The 19707-nt window shown below is 43.0% G+C and overlaps 1 protein-coding gene across 1 annotated transcript; it reads left to right on the top strand.

Annotated features, from left to right (window-relative positions):
* The first annotated feature begins 1121 nt into the window (after positions 1-1121).
* mfn1b (mitofusin 1b) lies at positions 1122-19588 on the top strand. The gene is made up of 18 exons (XM_080015168.1): positions 1122-1259; positions 2197-2361; positions 2521-2656; positions 3202-3364; positions 4300-4424; positions 4891-4999; positions 6892-6999; positions 7114-7267; positions 8335-8402; positions 10151-10272; positions 10595-10721; positions 10800-10904; positions 11868-11970; positions 13722-13948; positions 14039-14218; positions 14429-14625; positions 15855-15989; positions 16456-19588. The coding sequence occupies exons 2-18, from the start codon at positions 2214-2216 to the stop codon at positions 16523-16525; spliced, it is 2277 nt and encodes a 758-aa protein (XP_079871294.1). The 5' UTR covers positions 1122-1259; positions 2197-2213; the 3' UTR covers positions 16526-19588.
* Positions 19589-19707: the final 119 nt, after the last annotated feature.

Here is a 19707-nt window from a genome sequence, read left to right as displayed (position 1 = left end):
ACCACAATGCAGAGCGGGGCCGCACGGGGGGCGTGTCCAGAGGGAGCGCTCCCGGAGCCCTGGCTTCAGGGGTCGGGGGTGATGGCGGTGGACTGAGGAGCACAGCGGAGCGGAATGAACACGTCGAACCAGACCCCCCCCCCCCCCAAAAAAAAGGATTCAAGTCAACAAATTAAAAGGGTTTGTACAGGACTGAGCCATTTCCAGTCTGTGCGTATCAATGGAAATTGACGGCTATTCATTGTTGGGCAGAACAACACAAGAGCCCGCTCGTCAACAATGTACAGTTTTTTTTTGATATTTTAGTTGGCGTGCCATCAAGATTGATCCGCGTCGGTTAAAAGTTCACCATTCACAGCTCTATCCACCGCCACCTCTATGGAATTGTAGGTAAATGCTGCGTGGTTACGTGACGCTCAGGCCCGAATATCCTCGTGATCGTCGGGGATCGACGTTGATCGTCGATCGTGATCAAGACGAGTTGCGTTTCAAACGGTGAACGACAAGCTCCGATAGGATCCGTTACAGGCCCGACGGACCGTTACGCAATCGAAATAATGTCGTATATGTATATTGTTCAATTTAGTCTGTTAAAGCAACATTTTCAATCTTCCATTATCTATTTAATGACATGTTTTTTTTCCCACGAATCAGGCCTGGAAAAAATATATCAAATACGTAATTGAAGATTGACATTACAATTAGGCAAACTGACAGCTGCCCAGTTATCAAACCAGTGTAGGTCTACAGACAGAGGGAAGAAACTACCAACTTTAAATTATCTTTAAAGACTTGAAAATATCAATGGATGGGAAAATATAAATCGGCCTATCCGGTACAAATCTTACTTTCAGTCATTGTAAGGTTATTATTTTGTTTTTCATACATACGATGTTGTATTGTGCCTGACAAGGTCTATACATAAATAATGAATGGTTTTAATAATACAATATAATATAATATAATATAATATAATATAATATAATATAACTGCATGCAATGAGTGAATGAAAGGGATTGAAACGGGTTGTGCCGCTCCCCGCCACCGAGACACACTCCTTGCTCCCTGATTGGCTGAAAGGCCACTGGCCCCGTGACGTCACTTAGCACCACCCACCAGGATCTGACCTCAGTTTGGAGGATTACGAACGCGAGGTTCGCTCTTTCAGTTAACCTTTTCCTCCGACGGATTTTTTTTGCGGACTGATGTTCACTATTCTGTAATGAGAAAGACAGACATTGGTGCCCCTAGGATTGTGGTAAGGCATTAATATTCACTTTGAGCTGAACCGTGTCAGCGCCATGTAGCGTAGCTAGCTTGTTGACGCCAGCAGTCTACATACTGTGATCACCGATGGAATGCAATGTATGAAATGAACGCGGCACACGATGTGACGATGTCATACCCGACTTATGTATCGGTAGATCTGCAAATGTGAATATAATTGGTCCGCGTTGTAACTGAGGTTACGAGTAGGGCTGCCGCGACCACGACATTTTATCCGACGATCAAATTGTCTTACAAGTCATCGCGATTAAGGATTTCATGATCGTTTGTTCGCTTTATGCCGCCTTGCGCCTTTACAAGTACGCAAGTGTAATACTACTTCCACCGTATGAAAAAGAGACATTTATAACATTGACCACTGGAAAATGTACCAAATGGGCATTGCATTACAGTAGTTCCAAACAAATAAAGTGGCTTCAAATTGGCTCAACATTGAAATTCCCCTTGGAATTCGGAATGAAACATATCGTTTTGGGATCTAACGATTTCGATGGGCTCGGTAACCATCAAACGATTATGTAATTGTGACAGCTCTAGTGACGAGTTAAATCATATGAAGATGAACATCAGCAGAGACTTAATCTTGTACGCTATGAACAAGCTAGCCAACTTTTTAAAAGTTTGAATAATTCACTTCGTCTTTAATTGCGAAGGCAAAATTGTTTAGCTGTTACCCCATGCTGGACTAAATAGGGTCTTCGGATTGCGTTGGCACTGACCATAACAGATAGATAGACAGACTGATAGATAGGTACTGTACTCATTGACAGAATAATAGAATAAGAATAGAACCAAATTGGTCATATTTAACAAACCCAAAAAGTAACCACAAATTAGAAATATTTGGCAATGTACGATAAGCCACTAACAAACAACAAACACACCTGTGCATCTTTGCCCATTTGTAGCATCTAGAATCATAAGCATGGCTTCAGTCCCTCCACTCAGACGGATGGATTCGGCTCAGGGGGATCTCTCTCCACTCAAGCATTTTGTTTTGGCCAAGAAGAAGATAAGTGACGTGTTTGAGCAGCTACTGCAGTATGTCAAAGAAAGCTCAGAATTTGTAGAAGGTAAGATTGTATGCCTGCTTGTTTGTCAATTGTAACAAATAATTAATTACATTTGAATGTCAAGCAAAGAAGTGTATGTTTTCCTGTGTGTGTGTGTGTGTGTGTGTGTGTGTGTGTGTGTGTGTGTGTGTGTGTGTGTGTGTGCGTGCGCGATGACAGAAACATGTCAGAATAAAGCTTTGGAGAACCTGGCGAGTCAGAACCAAAAAAAGCAGATTCAAGCCTATGCCGACAAACTAGCTGTCATTAAAGAGGTGCTGGCTCGGAGAAATATGAAGGTGGCCTTTTTTGGCAGGTAAATTATTTCAATTTCTTCTTCACTTAATTTCATTCTGAGTGAACATTGTTTGGAAAGTGAGCTGATATTGCCCACATTATAAGGATGACAGGCTCTAAATTGCACTTTAAAAAAGTGTTTTGCTTTCGTTTTCTTTTTCCTTCGCTCAGCTCCTTGGAGCAGCGTTGTGGAACCACTTTACCCTTAAGTCTGTTATTATTAACATGATTACAAACCAACTGAATTGACCATCTGCTGTTATTTTAACCATAAAGCCACAAAGTTCCCCATAAAGTCACAACTTCAAACAGCTGGGATGTAATAATGTTACTGATAGAGTGATTCCAGTTTATTGGATGTTAAATGGAGTGGACTGGGACTGGATTATTTACTCAACATAATGGTATGAATTCTTTCCTTCAATCACTAACAATTGGTATTGAGATCTGGGGCCAGTTATGTCACCCAGGATTCACTGATCTATAGTGAAAGGAATAAAATAAGAGAGCAAACAAATAGACTGCACGTATTCTTAATGACCTATGACTGTGTTTGCCCACCAGGACCAGTAATGGGAAGAGTACAGTGGTCAACGCCATGCTGAGGGACCGTGTGCTGCCCAGCGGCATCGGCCACACCACCAACTGCTTCCTGAGTGTAGAAGGCACAGATGAAGACAAAGCCTACCTCAAAACTGAAGGCTCTGATGAGGAGAAGAGCATCAAGGTTTGTTTTGAATTAAAAAATATATATATTAAGTGTTGTCTTCTTTCTTTACAACTATATATATATATATATATATAGATAGATAGAGACAGTGCCCCACCACTGGGGGTGTAAGATTAAGGGACATTTACTCTCACTTTGCGCAGTGAAAACCCAAATGGTGCCAAGTATACCATCTGTTGCCATTAAATTACTCTCCTACAGTGTACCATTCTATTCAGAAAGATGAAGAATAAGGATGTCCTCCCTGTCTTTTTATTTTCATGTTAAATCTCATGTTGAATCTAGCTTGTGGTGTGTGTTTTGATGGCAGCAGTTTTAAAGGCCAGATGTTTGGTCGGTGTGATGGAAGGTGTAGGCTGTTGGTCCTGCTGTCTGCCCCTGTTGTTAACATGAAAGCTCTGCTAAGCCGTGTATGAAATCAAAAGTTTATTAATCCTGTCGCATGTGCATTGAAGAATGGCATAAATGGTACAAGTTAAGAGTCTTGGAATCAAAAAATCAACCATGGTTTATTACCACTTTTTACCGTATTTAAATACCCACAGGAATCAAGGCACGGAATATGGTCAATCCAGACGTGCAATAAATTAATGGAATAATAATGGAAGTTCTAGTGTAGTTCGGTCAGCGCCAGAAAAAACTATGTTTACTGTGGTGTCATGTGTCTGAAACACGAGACTGGTGGGTGAGGTGCTCTGCTCTCTCTGCACCTCAACCAGCTGTAGTTGACCTGGGTTAAAAGTTGACATAACAGTAAGCTCACAACATAGTTGTCAAAGTGTTAATCTAAACAACATTTAGGCTCTTGTTGTCCGTCTTCAGTCATCATTTAGAATATTTCCAACTCTGCTGGCTTTGCCCATCAGTACGCAATGATAAACCACGCACACACCAGGTAACAGGTTAGTTGTGTTTATCTGATCCCTCTGCAGACTGTGAACCAGCTGGCTCACGCCCTCCACATGGACGAGAGTCTGGACGCTGGCTGCCTGGTCCGTGTCTTCTGGCCAAAGACCAAGTGTGCCTTGCTCCGAGACGACCTGGTTCTTGTAGACAGGTAACCTGGTTTTCCCTTGGGTCAGGGGAAGACTTGAAAGAGAGGTAGACCAGAAAATTATGGGAGGGAAATTTAGCTTTTTCACACCCAATGTACTTATCACAATGGAGTATTGGAGTCACACCACTTTGCACAGACTGAGGCATTTGGAGAAATATAATGAACCCATGCTAAGTCTGAGGCCTCTGTTCCTACCCCTGGATTTTGAAGACTTATAAACCACGTTTCCGCTTTTGGCCAGTTTCATGTTTGGATCTGTTATTTTTATTCAACAATAAAGTAGATCACCAATGTATGTCTCATTTTAAAAGTCATAATTTGCTGGGTCTATCCGCTATCCTTAACCCGAACGGAACTATTGCGACTTAATCTCTCTTCACCTTCTCTGTTCTAGTGACTTCTAAAGGAGACATTTATAATATGACTGAGTATTGTTTGATATTTGTGCATCTTCTCCCCTCCATAGCCCTGGGACGGACGTCACATCTCAGCTAGATAGCTGGATCGATAAGTTTTGCCTGGATGCTGATGTGTTTGTGTTGGTGGCCAACTCTGAGTCCACACTCATGAACACGGTAAGATTTTAACCCTTGTCTGGCCAAGATGGACATTTTACTTAAATGTATATCAGCAAGTTCATTGATCACATCCATACTACCTCCAAATTAGTTCCAAACGCGGGGTGGGGGCGGGGGTGGGGGAGGGAGGAAAAACTTCTAAATGCCTAAAACTAGTGTATGGATCAATGTTGCGAGCAGTCAGTGTGTTTAATGTCTGTCACATTACAGTTGTATAACTCGAAAACATTTTACTCACAGTTGCAATGTCCTGCAGGATTCTTCAAAGCAGTTTGAGTGATTACTTGAGCTCCGGGGCCAAGCCAGGCCACGGCTTTTAAAGGGGAGCAGACACGCATTCCACACTGGGCCGCGACTCGGCTCATTTATGGGCAAGAAAGTAATGAGATTGTTGCAGATCACCCAGCCACAAACTGAACACGCCATATTCAACCACGCACACATAAACTGGACACACAAACAGTCGTGCCGTTCAACCAACATAATTGGGTGCACACAATTATGTTGGAGAAAACAAACGGATTACTTAAATAATAAATAATCCAGTCACACACGTTCATTTATTTTATACAGTCTATTATAAATATAGCTTTTTTTTATTTTATTAAGATTGGTCCAAACTTCCGTTTGTAAACAGCTTACTGCCGCTGGCACTTCCAGGTTGGGGAAAGGACCCGGTGGCTGTGTGAGCTGTCCTCTTACGTGCCTGTGTGAGGGTGCGCATGCGCAGAGCGTATCCCACACCAAAACCTGTTAGTTTGTGTGTTTCATGTTTTTCTTTTGTATAATATAGGTAACTATATCTATACTATAATGGTTGTGTAATATAATGTATAAAGGTAAGCTACCTCATTACAGGAACTTTAACAAAGTACCTGGTTAATTTGGTGACTTGGTATGATCAAAAGGGGAGGGGCTGCCCTAGATCAGGACAAGGTTCACCTCCATTCAGGGTGGCTCATTGGAGACAGCTTCACATTATGTGCAGAGTAAGAAAACAAACAACCAGATTTATCCTTGTACCGTACAACGTGTAGGTAGTTTGGTGGTATTTTTTTGTGGTTGGTGAGTTTTTGCACATTTTTTGGATATTTGTCTGCGCTGGTCACCTGATAATAAACAGGCTCAATTAAGGTTCTGTCTGGATTGTTTTTGAGTAACTTTCTTGTGTGCCTTTTGGCCACCTACCATCACTCAAGGCGATGATGGCGGTCGTCGCTGTCACTCATGTGACAATTGCAAGCACAAGCAAAAGGATTCTTGTGCTGCCGGTGCTTCGTTTCGGTTTGAGTCAAAAAAAATGGCAGCACACCGAAATGAATGCTCTTCTGGGAAGTACAGACGCACACACGTTAATGCAGCCGAGTACTGGGTGGAAAGAGTCAGAACAACAATCAAAACCTTTTTAACAAGAAAAACTCCACAACCTTTTACTGGAATTACAGGTTTTATTGCTCAGTGTGGCTGGGTATTGTCTTAAAACTCTTTGACTCAATTTCCTAAGTACAAATATCTGGTAAGCCTTAAAAATATCTGACATGACAGATTTACACCCACTGTACAAAATATTCCATTTTATTTTTTCTTCTGAAGTTGAAAATATGAACTATTCAACGACTACGTAAGTTGATATCAAATGGCAGACACTGCTTCAATTCTCAATAGGATCCCGGCCATTTGATTGATAATCCCGTAATGTCACAGAATTTCCGTAACTTCCGAAATGTTGGCAGACAAATTTCCATGCTACGGCATCCTTGCTTTCCACCCGCTTGCAACACAAGGGTTCTGTCCAGACTGCCTATTCTGAAAGACAGATATTTTGCCAACAATTAACATTTTATGGATTCAACCTTTAACTTTCCATCTTGCGCTGTTATGTTCCCCAGGAAAAGCATTTCTTCCACAAAGTAAACGAGCGTCTGTCCAAGCCCAACATCTTCATCCTCAACAACCGCTGGGATGCCTCAGCGAACGAGCCCGAGTACATGGAGGATGTGAGGACATTTTTCTGTGGAAAACGATTGTGTTCAATGGATGTGTTGTCCACCTTGTAGTAGACAACGTACATCAACGTTACACCAACATAACCAAAGCGCTTCTCCTTCAAGGTGAGGAAGCAGCACACCGACCGCTGCGTAAACTTCCTGGTGGAGGAGCTGAAGGTGGTGGACCGCGAGCAGGCTCCCAACCGCATCTTTTTTGTCTCGGCCAAAGAGGTGCTCAACTCGCGGATGCAGCGCGCTCAAGGCATGCCAGAAACTGGTAAGCTGGCACACTGGAGTGGAGTGGAGTGGAAAAGAGCGAGTGGACGGTCAGCGAGTCGACACCGAGAGACCTTTTCACAACACAGGATTAAGACATCAAGTGTAGGACTGCATGTAACCAGACACGATGTAAACGGCAAACAAGACATGGCGTGTGAAACAGACTACATGTGGAGTGGTATGCAGCAGCTAGTATAAAGGGGGATGGAGGACATGGTTGGTAAAATAACTAATGTGGATGCTCATGTCTTCTTTTGTACTGTACTTTGGTGCAAGTGCACCTGCCCCGATTGGACTCACTAGTCATCCTTGTTCTATGCTCTGTTAACCTCTATTTATATATGGGACTTATACATCTATTTCATTCAGTTTGTGTCTTTTTTTGTCTTCGCTTGTGTGGCTCTGTCTTCTTCTGCCACTGCATTTTCACTCAGGATCTTTTATCTTATCTTATGTATGAGAAGAGTCCCTCAGGCATTTGATAAATAACAAGATGTGCATGAATGTGTCTATATTGAGATCACTTGTCTAATCAGCTGACTGCCATAGAAGGTGCTCCCCCTGAGCTCACCTTAAAACTCGACCCCTTCTCCTCAGCCTCATGTGTATGGTCTTTCATAATCCAAAGTGCTGGGGACATTATGGCAAATTATTGGCATAGTAGTTCAGAGAATTACTCAATAAGTACGTTTTCCCTGCCTCAGCAGGAGGGAGCCCAAATGGCTCAAACTCCAGTGGAACTGCTGGTGGCCAACAGTAGTAAACTGTGGCTGACCTGCAAACTCCCAGGTATAATCATCATATCTATGATGATTATCTATCTCCCATTGTTAAATAAAGGCCAAAGTACCTAACTTTACTATGGGACCCTGGTTCATTCATTGAAAGTAAACCTACTGGTCACTGACTGACGTTGATAAAACAAATTGAGTAATGGCGCATTGTGTTGCCCTGGTATGAAATGTGCTTTATAAATAAAGCGGGACTTGACTTGACTTGACTAATGGGTGTTGGCTTGAGGATTTGTGGCTTCTCAAAAGATAAAGGTGCTGTTGTCTCAAACAGGTGGTGCTCTGGCCGAGGGATTCCATGAGAGGCTGAAGGAGTTTCAGAGCTTTGAGAGGAGGTTTGAGGCAAGTGTGCATGTGCGTGTGTGCATGTGTGCAAGGCAATGCATTGCTTTGTGATTCTTTAGCTTTCCAGATGGAAATCCATTCAGGCAAATCGCACAGGATGGAAGGCTGTTTCAAATTTTCAAAACGACTGTGATTTGGCTGAGCTGTAGAGGCTGATTTTAACTGAAGGAAGTCAAACATTTGAAGTAATCTCAGAAAACCAATATTCTTTTGTTGGTACATAACTCAAATTAAGGTAGAAGTGTAAAAAAAAAAAATCCACATACGGAAAAAAACATGGGTTTCAAATTTCTAAAATTGTATATAGTGTCTAGTATTTTAGAGCCTTTCCCGATTGTTCAGGATGGAGGACTTTAAAATAGATTTCACCAGAATAAATGTAGTAATCAAAGGCTTGGACTTAGAGTATAGCTTCAGTGAAATCTGTGCGTAGTCAGTCACACCAAACGCAGCAGACCGCAGATAAACTGTGAGGTTGCTGTGTGATAAAGAGCCATGCAAATGAGCTCACCTGCTGGGAGAAGGTGTTGCTGGAGGAGGGTGAAAGTGACGTATGACTCACGGGAACATTTATCTCGTTAATATCTGTGATTTATTGGTGATTTTTGCCAGTTTTCAGTGAGCATTTTTAATTTTAACGAAACTAAATGGTGTGCAGAAAATTAACCACCAATGGAACGATGAATCCAATCATCTGTGTGTGCATGTTAGTGTTTGTGTGTCGGTGTATCTGGTGGGTCAAGTGTGTCTCTGTGGTATGTGTTGAATAAAAGTAAAGTAAGCGAGAGTGGCCTTTGTAGTAAAATATCCGACATTGCGTCGACTGCTTTGCCTCCATAACCCTCTCTTCTTCAAATTGGTCGGTTGTGTCTCTCCGCTAAATCCGAAATGACAAGCAGCCAGAGTCTGCTGCCCAGCAATCAAAGTGCATTTTTCCATCAACCTGCGTCTTCATTGCTGAAGTCTAGATTTACTTAGGCGAGGGCGTTTGTTTAATTAAGTTCCACACTCAATAAGTTCTTTATTTTCTTTGGTTTGTCAATTATTGTTTTTGAACACGCATTTTATGCAACCAATGAACCAATTAAGACTTTTGGTATGGATTTAGTTTTAAGTATTTGTAAGTATAGGTTTGATCTGAATGTTGAAGGCTTTGCACTGACTTAGTATGCTACTGTGTATAACAGCACTGACTTGCCACCAATATGGTAGTTAAATCATTTATATTCCTAGATATTCGATAGAATTTAGATAGATAGATAGATACTAGGTAGAATTTATAAGCAGCGCAAGGAATTCTCACATAGTTAAAAGTGATAATGACACAATATTATTCCAACTTGTTTTCCTGTAATCCTCAATTCATTATTATAATTAACATTAAATATTGCAAGCCTTGTCACGCGTGTTCCAAAGGGTCTCATTAGATTTAAGTGCATACTTGTTTGTATTTTTGTTGTGTTATGATTTTACTTTATTTCTTCCTATTTCTTTACCACCATGTTACTGTGACTTTCCTCGACAATGGGCTGTGGGATGCACGGTACACACACTGCTGCTGCTGCTCTCTTTTCTATTTTCATGTTATTGTTTTTTCTTTGGGGGGTGGGGTTCAGAAGCAGTAGCAGGGTGTGTATCTTGTCCACTGTTTGTCCCTGGCAGCATGAGCACGTGTGCCGTCCATGCGGCCTCAGTCCCACTCTGACCGCCACAGTAACATGTGTGTGTGTGTTATGGCCTCGCAGGAGTGTATCTCGCAGTCAGCAGTGAAAACAAAGTTTGAGCAGCACACTATCAGGGCCAAGCAGATCATTGAAACAGTCAAGAGCATCATGGACTCCATCAACATTGAGGCTGCAGAAAAGAAGTGAGTATCTTGTTCCATCTGTGTTTCTTTGTTTTTTCTTTTCCTTTCTCTCCAATCGTCCCCTAACGGAGGTGTGTTTGAAGGTAAATTGTCTCGCTTGAATTATTTTATCTTAGAGTCAGGCACTAAAAAACATCCAGAACGATCTTTCTAAATAGGTTTGTGACACAAGCTCAAAGTTACCGGTATGCTTTTTTTTTTTTTTTTTTTTTTATTCAAAGGGAAAACGACGAGAGATATTGATCGCTGATCTTAACCCATCTGGTGACACAGTGTTGCAGTTTGTGTGACGTTGTTTCCTCTTTGGGGGTGCGGTCTCTAGAGTGGCTGCGCTGGAGGACAGGGAGTATCAGATCGACCGACTGGAGTTTGTCAAGAACCAACTCAACCTACTGATCAGTGACATCAAGAAAAGCATCAAGACCATCAGCGAGGAAGTGGCGGATAAGGTGAGGCAGGCGTGTGCCTCGTCGCTCAGCTTCCGAAAGTCTTACAGTGTGGAAAAATCCTGGTTGTGTTTTTCCCAGGTGTCCAGCGCCATGGGGGAGGAGATATGCCGCCTTCACGTGATCATTGATGAGTTCCATGCCGAATTCCACCCCTGCCCCCAAGTTCTCAAGATCTACAAGTCTGTAAGAAGGCAGATTTCCTCAATGTCTCATTTTCCTCTTATGCCACGGGCACACTACACAACTTTCAGAGTCGTCGGATCGCTGTACTGTTCACACGACACAACTTTCTGTCTTCTGATGGGGAATCCTGCGGTATTGTGGTTTAACACTACATGACTGATCGGTGACGGGGGGGTCACACATCACAACGTCTTTCACCAGGAGGAGTCCCCAACGAGTCTGTCGGGTCGCCAAACTCCGTTTTGTCACAAACACACGTGAGAATTGACACGGGAAATGACGCGATACCCTGCGCAGGACAGGAATATTTATTTATATATTTGTTTGTTTATTTGATATATTATGAATCACTGTAAACAAAACAAATAAAATCAGAATTGAAATAAGAAATGTGTTTTTGAAAAAAAACCTAGAGAAGAAAAGTTAAATAGGTAAGTTGCGTGATTCTGGCTGCTGCTCCGTGCACTGTTGTCTCTCCGTGTCTCCTTCTCGACTCCTCGTGTCTGCTCTAATTGGCTGTAGCTCGTTGTGACTCCCGACTCGATCCCGACACGACCAGATATTAAACCTGCTTGATATCTCGCTGGCGTCAGCGAGCGCTCTGATCTCGCCCTGAGCAGTTCACACCACACGCTCGTCACTCACCGGAGCGTGCTATGATTTTCCTCCAAGCCGGGGCTTTGCTCGGTGATTTCCAAAAAGCTGTCGGCGAGCGGAAAATCATTGCATAGTTTGAACCTCGGCTTTACTTAAAAATGCTGCAGCAATCACTTAAAAAGAAAAGTCTGGAAAGTTGTGCTCGGGCAAACTGGAAGAAAGTAGTCTGGTGGTCTGTGTTGTTCTCAGTAAACACTAGTAGGGTTTTCCTTTTTTGGCTAAAACTCAAGACCAAACCTTAAACAGAGGACAGTTAGACAACACTCCCCTCTACAACACACTGTATCTGCATCTGCCGTCTGACAGGAGCTGCTGACCCACGTAGAGGAAGGCATGGGCAAGAAACTGGCCTTCCGCTGCTCCAACACTGTCAACGCCTCAGTCCAGGCTTTCCAGAAGGACATGATAGGTACCCCAACTGCAAGCAGCACGGATCGTGCACAAATAGCGGCCTACCAAGTTTCAACACAACCCATACAGCATTTAAATTGTCTAAAGAAAAAACATTCCTTAACTGTTATGTAAGTTGCATCTGAATTTGTCAATTATGTACAGAATGGATTTAGTAGATTAGACATTTTGTAGACGTTAGGTGTTAAAGGGGACCTTATGGAAAACTCAGTGCTTTCAGTACTAACACACGAACTGTGAAATAAGTCAACCCAGTCAGTTTTTTTTAGTGAAGCTGCCTTTGTCAGAAAACATGTGATTTAACAAGCCTTTCAGATTTTTGGATCAGTCCCATGATAATTGAGACTCAATAGAATTAGAAACACCCCCCATCTGAGGCTAGAGAACTACCAAGCGCCGCCACACCCCCTAAGCATGGGAGCTGCTCTGTTGGCTTCACAGACCAGCACAAATCTTTTAAAATAAAGAAGAATTTATAACAACAGTCTGTGACAAAGCTGCAGACAAGGAAAATCAAGAGTATTTAAAAATAATTGTGCTGTCTATTTCTTAATTTTTTATGCGGTATGTTGACTGTAGGCTGGGCTGCACAATCTGCTGCGCGTTTCACCAAACAAATGAATGAAAACAGTGTTTTTTATTGTAGTTTTACTTTATTTCATTTTCCGACGTTTTCTTATTGAATGGAACAAAAAAAGCCTTGTGCGGTGGCCCAGTGCAGTGCAACCGGCAGCTCATTTACATTTAAAGTGGCGCGCACTGAAACAGCCCATCGAGAACAGGGGGGTTATGGAGGCATGTTAGAATGGCTAGAATGCATAATCTGAGTGGTATTTTCAGCAAGAAACTTCAAAGACATGTTTTGGGGACCTCAGAGACTTATATTAACCTGTTGAAAAGGAGTACAATAGGTCCCTTTTAAAGTCTGATCTCAATTCCTGAAACTATATAGTTTGGTTTCAATTACTAGTATTGATTTCACAACCTATTGCTGAAATCAAAACTTGGCTCCAAATGTATTTGATCAAATTGGTTAAAATAACATAACCTTTTAACAAGGCACTCAATAAGAATGAGAAATTGGATGGCAGGTCACATAAACAATTCTTTTCAACAAATGTAAACACTGAATTATTGTCAAATAAGTGAGGACATTGCGAACTGAAGTTTGAGTCGACACAAGCGTTAAAGTGCCGTAAAGCATTGATCTCACGAGGAATGTCATTACAGTTTAACTGTCTTGGCTCAGTAAAAAGAAAGCCCACTAATAATAGTGTTCTCTCTATAACTCACTCAGTTTCTATACACACATTTAGCATCTTTTGAATGCCTGGTTGATAGTTTGTGGCCCCCGATGCTCCGCTATATTTACCCACCGGGCTTCATGGCGTCACGCCACGCTGTGCACGTGTCATTATGCCACACAAGGATGCCAGCTGGGCCCTGCGACAGCGGGTGTGGGGAAAGGTGTTAATGCGCCCTCCTGCGACCAGGCCCTGGGGCTGTTATGACAGTCGTCTAATGGCAAGGACAGGCTAACATTGGCACATGGGTATGACAATTCCTTCACTGGATCTATCCAAGGTATTTTAGCCCCATAGATTTAAGAAATACTTGGGCTTATGGGCATTTGGTTTTATTTGTAATTTTTTTTTTTACCTAAGATCAACGCAGGCTTGGAAGTGAATGAAAATGAATTTATTATTGTTGACATCTATTCTCTGACGCCCACATGTGGTTGCCTTCCAGAGAACATGCAGCCCCTGTTGCCCCCTGTGTCTCAGAGCCAGGTCCACATGCTGTTACCCAGCCGGCAGTTTGACCTCAGCTACGACCTCAACTGTGCCGCGCTCTGCAGCGACTTCCAGGAGAACATCGAGTTCCAGTTCTCCCTGGGCTGGACCTCCCTGGTACATCGCTTTCTCGGGCCCGCCAACGCACAAAGGGCCCTCAAAATGATGGATCAAAACTTCCAGGTATGCCTTTACCAAGCCTTACCTTCAACTTGATAAGGCTCCCGCTCTGATCTTGGACGACCCCTTGATGCCTCTCGTGTTGTGGCTCAGGTCTCTCGTCCAGCGCTGCCCACGGCCTCCACGCCCTCGTCCGGCCCCGCCTCCATCGTAGCGCAGCCAAACCAGGACACAGTGGTCATGACTCAGGAGGAGCTGATGGTCGCCGTGGCAACCAACCTGGCATCGGTCACCTCCCGCACCTCCATGAGCGTGATCATCGTCGGAGGAGTGGTGAGTTGCCTCCCAACCTGGCAAACCGTGGCCCGTCACAGGACTTGATCTCAAGAGTTTACCTGGAACTTAAACGTGGAGTAACAGCAAAACAAGCTGCACAGGTTACACAAAGTTACAAAAGTTAAGAAGTGTTGCAATAACAAATGGAAAATGGAGTGACACTAAGGCCGGTGTCATGAAGGTAAGGAAATGCTGGTGTGTCTCCAGGTGTGGCGGACGATCGGGTGGAGGCTGATCGCGCTGTCGGCCTCGCTCTACGGCCTGCTGTACCTGTACGAGAGGCTGACCTGGACCACGCGGGCCAAGGAGCGCACCTTGAAGCGCCAGTTTGTGGACTACGCCACCGAAAAACTACAGCTGATCGTCAGCTTCACCAGTGCCAACTGCAGCCATCAGGTCCAGCAGTAAGTCCAACTGAGGGGTCTAACCTTTTTCAAAACGGTGGAAAAACACTTTTCACCATGAATGCCTCAAACTGCAGTTCAAGGCATCCTATCAACTTGTTCTACAGAACATACACACACTAACTAAACTCCCTTAACGGCACACAGGTGTTTGTTTGAGTCTCGAATCTCAATCTTCTCTGCCAAATTAAATCATTTTTGACAGAATTGTGTTAAAGTGGATTCACACTTTTGAGATTCAGGAGGGGTGGGCTCGGGGGGGGACTTGGGGTTCAGGGGGGTACGGGGGCACGGATGACGATTGCTTTCCACCAAACTGTCCAGAAGAGTCACCACCGTGCGACTCATTCTGGAAGCGGATTCGATAAAGAGGGGAAGGCCACCTTCTCCGATGCCAAACCGCGCTCCCCCACGGAGCGGCTGATTGCCGGGGCGAGCTACTCAGCTTCACCGCATGCCGGCGAGTGAGCTCCACCCCCCCCCCCCCCCCCGGTACGAGCTGCCGCCATCTACCCGGCAACACCGCAGCAAACAAACTAAACTAAACTAGAACAGTGATCACAAACAACACAAATCACAAAATAAACTATGCGTTCACAAGCAACAAGACAAAACAAAAGTAGAAAGGGAAAAACAAGAGTAAGTTAGAAACAAAACCTCTCTCAGGCTGTTTAGGTGGTTCATCAATTGCGGATAAATCGGCGGGTGAACCCGCGCCGGGCTGATGGAGCACTGGCGCTGGGAAGCAACCAATTACGTTCCAGAGAGGCGGAGACTTCCTACAACTTGTTTCAACAGCTCCGTTTTAATCAGAAGACAAAATAAACACACAAAAGTCAACAATAAATGAAGTTTATACCTTGAGTATTTATTTTCTTACATCAATCGTGTATTTTGATCACACTAGGCTAGGTGGCCTGAGTGCCAAGTGGGTGGGCCACCGAGGCACACCCACAGCTCCACCTGTTCCACCCAAATTCGTTCAATTTTCGTTCACTGGAAGTCTTCCCTCGCTCACCATGTGTCCGTTAGCAATGAAGAGTCGAAGTCCAACAGAGTGACTCTTCAAGAACCGAATCTCGAGAAAAAGAGCTGAGCCTTTCATTCTCTTTCCGTCTCCTTCATTCCATCCCTCTCGCTTTCACGTGAGCCGTGGATTAACCCCTCGTGTCCCGCGGTAGTGGGCCTTGGTGGCTAACCACCGCGATGCTCTGCCCTCTTGTCGCCAGGGAGATGGCGACGACCTTCGCTCGGCTGTGTCAGCAGGTGGACCAGACCCAGAAGCAGCTGGAGGCGGAGATCTGCCAGCTGACTGCCAAGACGGGGCAGCTGGAGACGGTGCAGAGCCACTCCAAGACCCTGCGGTCAGTCCTCACGCTCTTCATGGTGATAAAAGTGATCAGATCATTGCAGATCACGGTAATGTGTTGCCGAGGAAGGTAAACCGGAAGATACCACACCTTTTTGAAGTGGTTGCTGCATTTTAAACCTTTTATATTTGAGTGACATACAATTATCGCTGCTGGCTTAATTATCACAGATGTACTATACAATTATAATCCATATTTAAATATTCTCATTATTTTCACCATTTTTGACAAAGTACGTCTATATGCCGGAAGGAGGACGTTTATTTTTCTTGTTTTGACAGAAGTTTCTAAATATATGGAGGTATTGTTGGATAGAAGGGAGGTTTACTTTCATTTATGTTCTTACATCCAAAAAGGGCAACCAGACCGCACAAGATGGTTGACAATTGCTCAAATCTAGTTGCGCGGGGCAACCGGGCCACCACTTTGTAATTCCTTTGTTTCTCTTCTTCCTCCTTAGACATAAGGCCACGGCGCTGGAGAAACAGTTGGAGGCGTTTACAAACGAGTACCTCCAGCCGCCGCAGTGATCCCCTAGCTGCCTCCCCTCCTCCCCCCTTTCAGCTCCCATCGAGCCTCTACCCCAAAGGCGTTGCCTCCATGACAGACCTGGACTCACCCCAGACCTTAAATCTTCTTTCGCTGTGGGGTGTAAATCAAACTGCGAGTCCCGAACCTGGAGGGGAAACGTCCCTGTTGCACGGGCGACACTGCATGGATCCAGAAAACGGCCTTAATATTGAACTTAGACTCTGCAAATTATTTTCTAGCTGTGAATTTAAGTTGTTGACTAACTTTTCCCTAGTCATATTTTATAAGGTGTATGAGGCTGCCATTTGTCTGTGAGGGCTGTATGGGAAGCGTTCAGCCGCATGAAGTCTGTGCTATACTGTATGTTTAGAAAAAAGAAAAAAAAATTATATATATAAAAAAAATTTGGAGGGCACAAACGGTTCTCTGTAGATGTGTTTTGATAAGCTACTTATGTAATTTATACCAGTTAGAACTGAACAGGAGTTTCAAATTAAGGTTAAAACCTCCCGATTTTCCAGGATGTATTAAAGGAACATCAATGTTACTGTTTAAAGAAGAGGTTTTGTGTTTCCCTTTTGCTTTTAAATTATTTAATTTCCAAACATTTTGTCCAGTTTAAATTTTTTATTTTTTTTTCCCCTACTCAGTATTCATTAACATAACTCGTTTTAAAATGCACAGCACCAAATGGATATTATCTCACTTATTTTGGGAGGAAATATTTGCAACGGGTTGTTAATAGTTCACTGAAGACATCCTACAAACTGTCGACTTTTGGTGATTTCCCCAAGGTACGCTTGGGTTGTCTAATAGAAAATGGAATTATTTTCAGTATTAGGAAAATGATGCATCATGCTGGAAAAACAATACAAGTGTATTCAAAGTAAATGATTTTTCATTTGTAATGCAACTACCTACTATATACCTGACACATGCCTTTTCCCTGGTGTCATGAATACAGTGCTTATGGAACGATCCCTTAAGATATTAAATATCCCAGTTCTTTTAGTTGAATCAATCAGGACAGCTTTTATTGGTTAAAAGCTTTTTTTATTGGTTACAATATCAACTCATGGTAACATATCATATCACCAAGCCACTGTACAAATACAAAAAAAAAAAAAAAAAAAAAAAATTGGTGTGAAAAAGACTATAAAAATTATTCCATAACAAGTGATTATAATTTCACACAATAGCACTGTAAGAGAATTATCATGGCACCAAGTCCCTGGTTTTCACTGGCTTAAAACACTTAATAAATAAAAAGAAAAAGTTGTCGAGCCAAAGGGCAGTGCATTCCTTTTTTGGTGGTGGTTAGGTGTTACAACACATTTTGTAGGGGTTTGACGTTTTGTTTCCAGGATCTCAAAAAGTGAATCATTATGTCGGTGTTCAGATACAAATTGAGAGGGTAGTGCAAAAGCAATCCTCAAAACACTGCCTTGAATTGCGAAATAACACTATAATCTTAATCTTTCTTCAGCTTTTTCCGTGTAAAACTGGCGAGTCTCAACCTACAGCCACAAAGTTACCGTAAAGATAAACAAAAACTTGATGTCATCATTGAAAGGAACTATACTCACATACCTGCCCAAAACTACCGGTTTTCTGAGCACGTCATCGCTTAAGTTGGTAAAATTGTAAAAAAAAAAAAAAAACGACATCATGTAGCTACAGATCTAAGTAAAATTGTACATCCTACAAATGACAAGACCAAGCCTTCCCACTCTGAGGTGGGACCCATCCAATAATCCATGAAGTGCAAGCTTGTCTGACTGCTCTTACATTAGATGCATTACAAACAGAATCCAGCCCGACTGCAGTAGACTAGAGACAATTCAACTGCAATGGGGGTGAGATTCATGAGCACCTTTTTTTGGGGGGGGGGGGGGGGGGCCTTATTTAACAACTGATAAGTGAACGGCGCAGGGACGTGTGGTTACTATTCAAGCTGCGTCTGCCAATACTGTGGCATTTTCACACAACGTGAGGGCTTTTCCACGTCCCAGACGTGACAGACGATTCTAGTTCAGCTGTTTAGGGCTACTCCGCAGTTTGGATTTCACACGGCCCATGACGTAGTGGCAAGGTTCAGTCCATTTTCCTTGTGGTTAAAAGTATAAATTTGTCTGTAAATGAGTTGATTTATAACAAAGGAACTATCAATGTTTTAATTGCATTCTTTCTTTGCGGAATATACAGTACATATGTATGAAAAATAAAGTAAGTCAAATGCATCGTGAGCCTGGAAATAAATTAGAGAGGGGAGGGGGAAGCTATTGTGGACAGGCAGATGATGTTTTCCCACCATGGAACTGATGGCTGCAGAACAAGCTTGTGATGTTGATCAATTGAAAGGAAAAGCGAGTGTGTAGGTTTTATAGTCTATTCGTTTTCGGTTCACAGATAACATTGGCACGAATGAGAAAGTAACAACTCTTATGTTATTCACGGGAATTAGCAAGCCAACAACACTGATATGCAACACATCCCAGGCACCAGTAGGACGTTCCCTGGCTTAAAAACCACAATAAGCATTTCATTTAATGTCCTTAAAAAAATAAAATTATAATTAGTGAAAAGCCAGTTATAAGTATCTTAAAAACAGAAGAAAAAAGTAAAAATGGCACTAAGATCATGGTATGACAAGGAGGGAGATGTACTAAAAATTGACTGAACATAACCAAGTACTACAACACGGGTGGCAGTAGTACACAATAGTATTATATTTTTAAAAAGTGACTACAGCACTTATGAAGCTGCGTGTGATCAAGCAGGTCTTTAGTGTTCACTAGTATTGGCAGCGCTATGTGCTTCTCTGGAAAAGAACAGTTCTTTGGACTTTACAGTCTGTCCCTTCCTCCAAACGTCTATAGTGCTCTAGAGGGTGAGTTGGACTTTCGAATATGAACGGTGTCGTAAGGCAGAATCGAGACACGATTGTAGAGCTCCTCCTAATCCAGCCCAAGTGTGAATTAGAGATAGGCACCTGAAAAAGCCAATGGGCAGGTCCAATTTACTCCAGTATGGGGGGGGGGGGGGGGGAAACAAAACAACAACTATTATCCCAGTTCTTTTGATGAACCCAATACCCGAAAATGGCTGAGGAAAGGTTAAAATCATCAGATATCACTTCTCCAGGTAAATAAGTCATGTGCTCGTTGCTTTACATTTGTAC

The sequence above is a fragment of the Zeus faber genome (assembly GCF_960531495.2).
Source record: "Zeus faber genome assembly, chromosome: 1".
Taxonomy (NCBI): Eukaryota; Metazoa; Chordata; class Actinopteri; order Zeiformes; family Zeidae; genus Zeus; species Zeus faber.
Note: the sequence above shows the minus strand (reverse complement) of the source record. Positions and strands in the feature narration are given on the sequence as shown.

Coding starts and splice junctions, on each gene's coding strand:
- mfn1b (XM_080015168.1), top strand. CDS start 2,214: ATGGCTTCAGTCCCTCCACTCAGACGGATGGATTCGGCTCAGGGGGAT. Junction 10,905..11,867: donor TTCTCAAGATCTACAAGTCT/GTAAGAAGGCAG, acceptor GCCGTCTGACAG/GAGCTGCTGACCCACGTAGA. Junction 11,971..13,721: donor TTTCCAGAAGGACATGATAG/GTACCCCAACTG, acceptor GTTGCCTTCCAG/AGAACATGCAGCCCCTGTTG.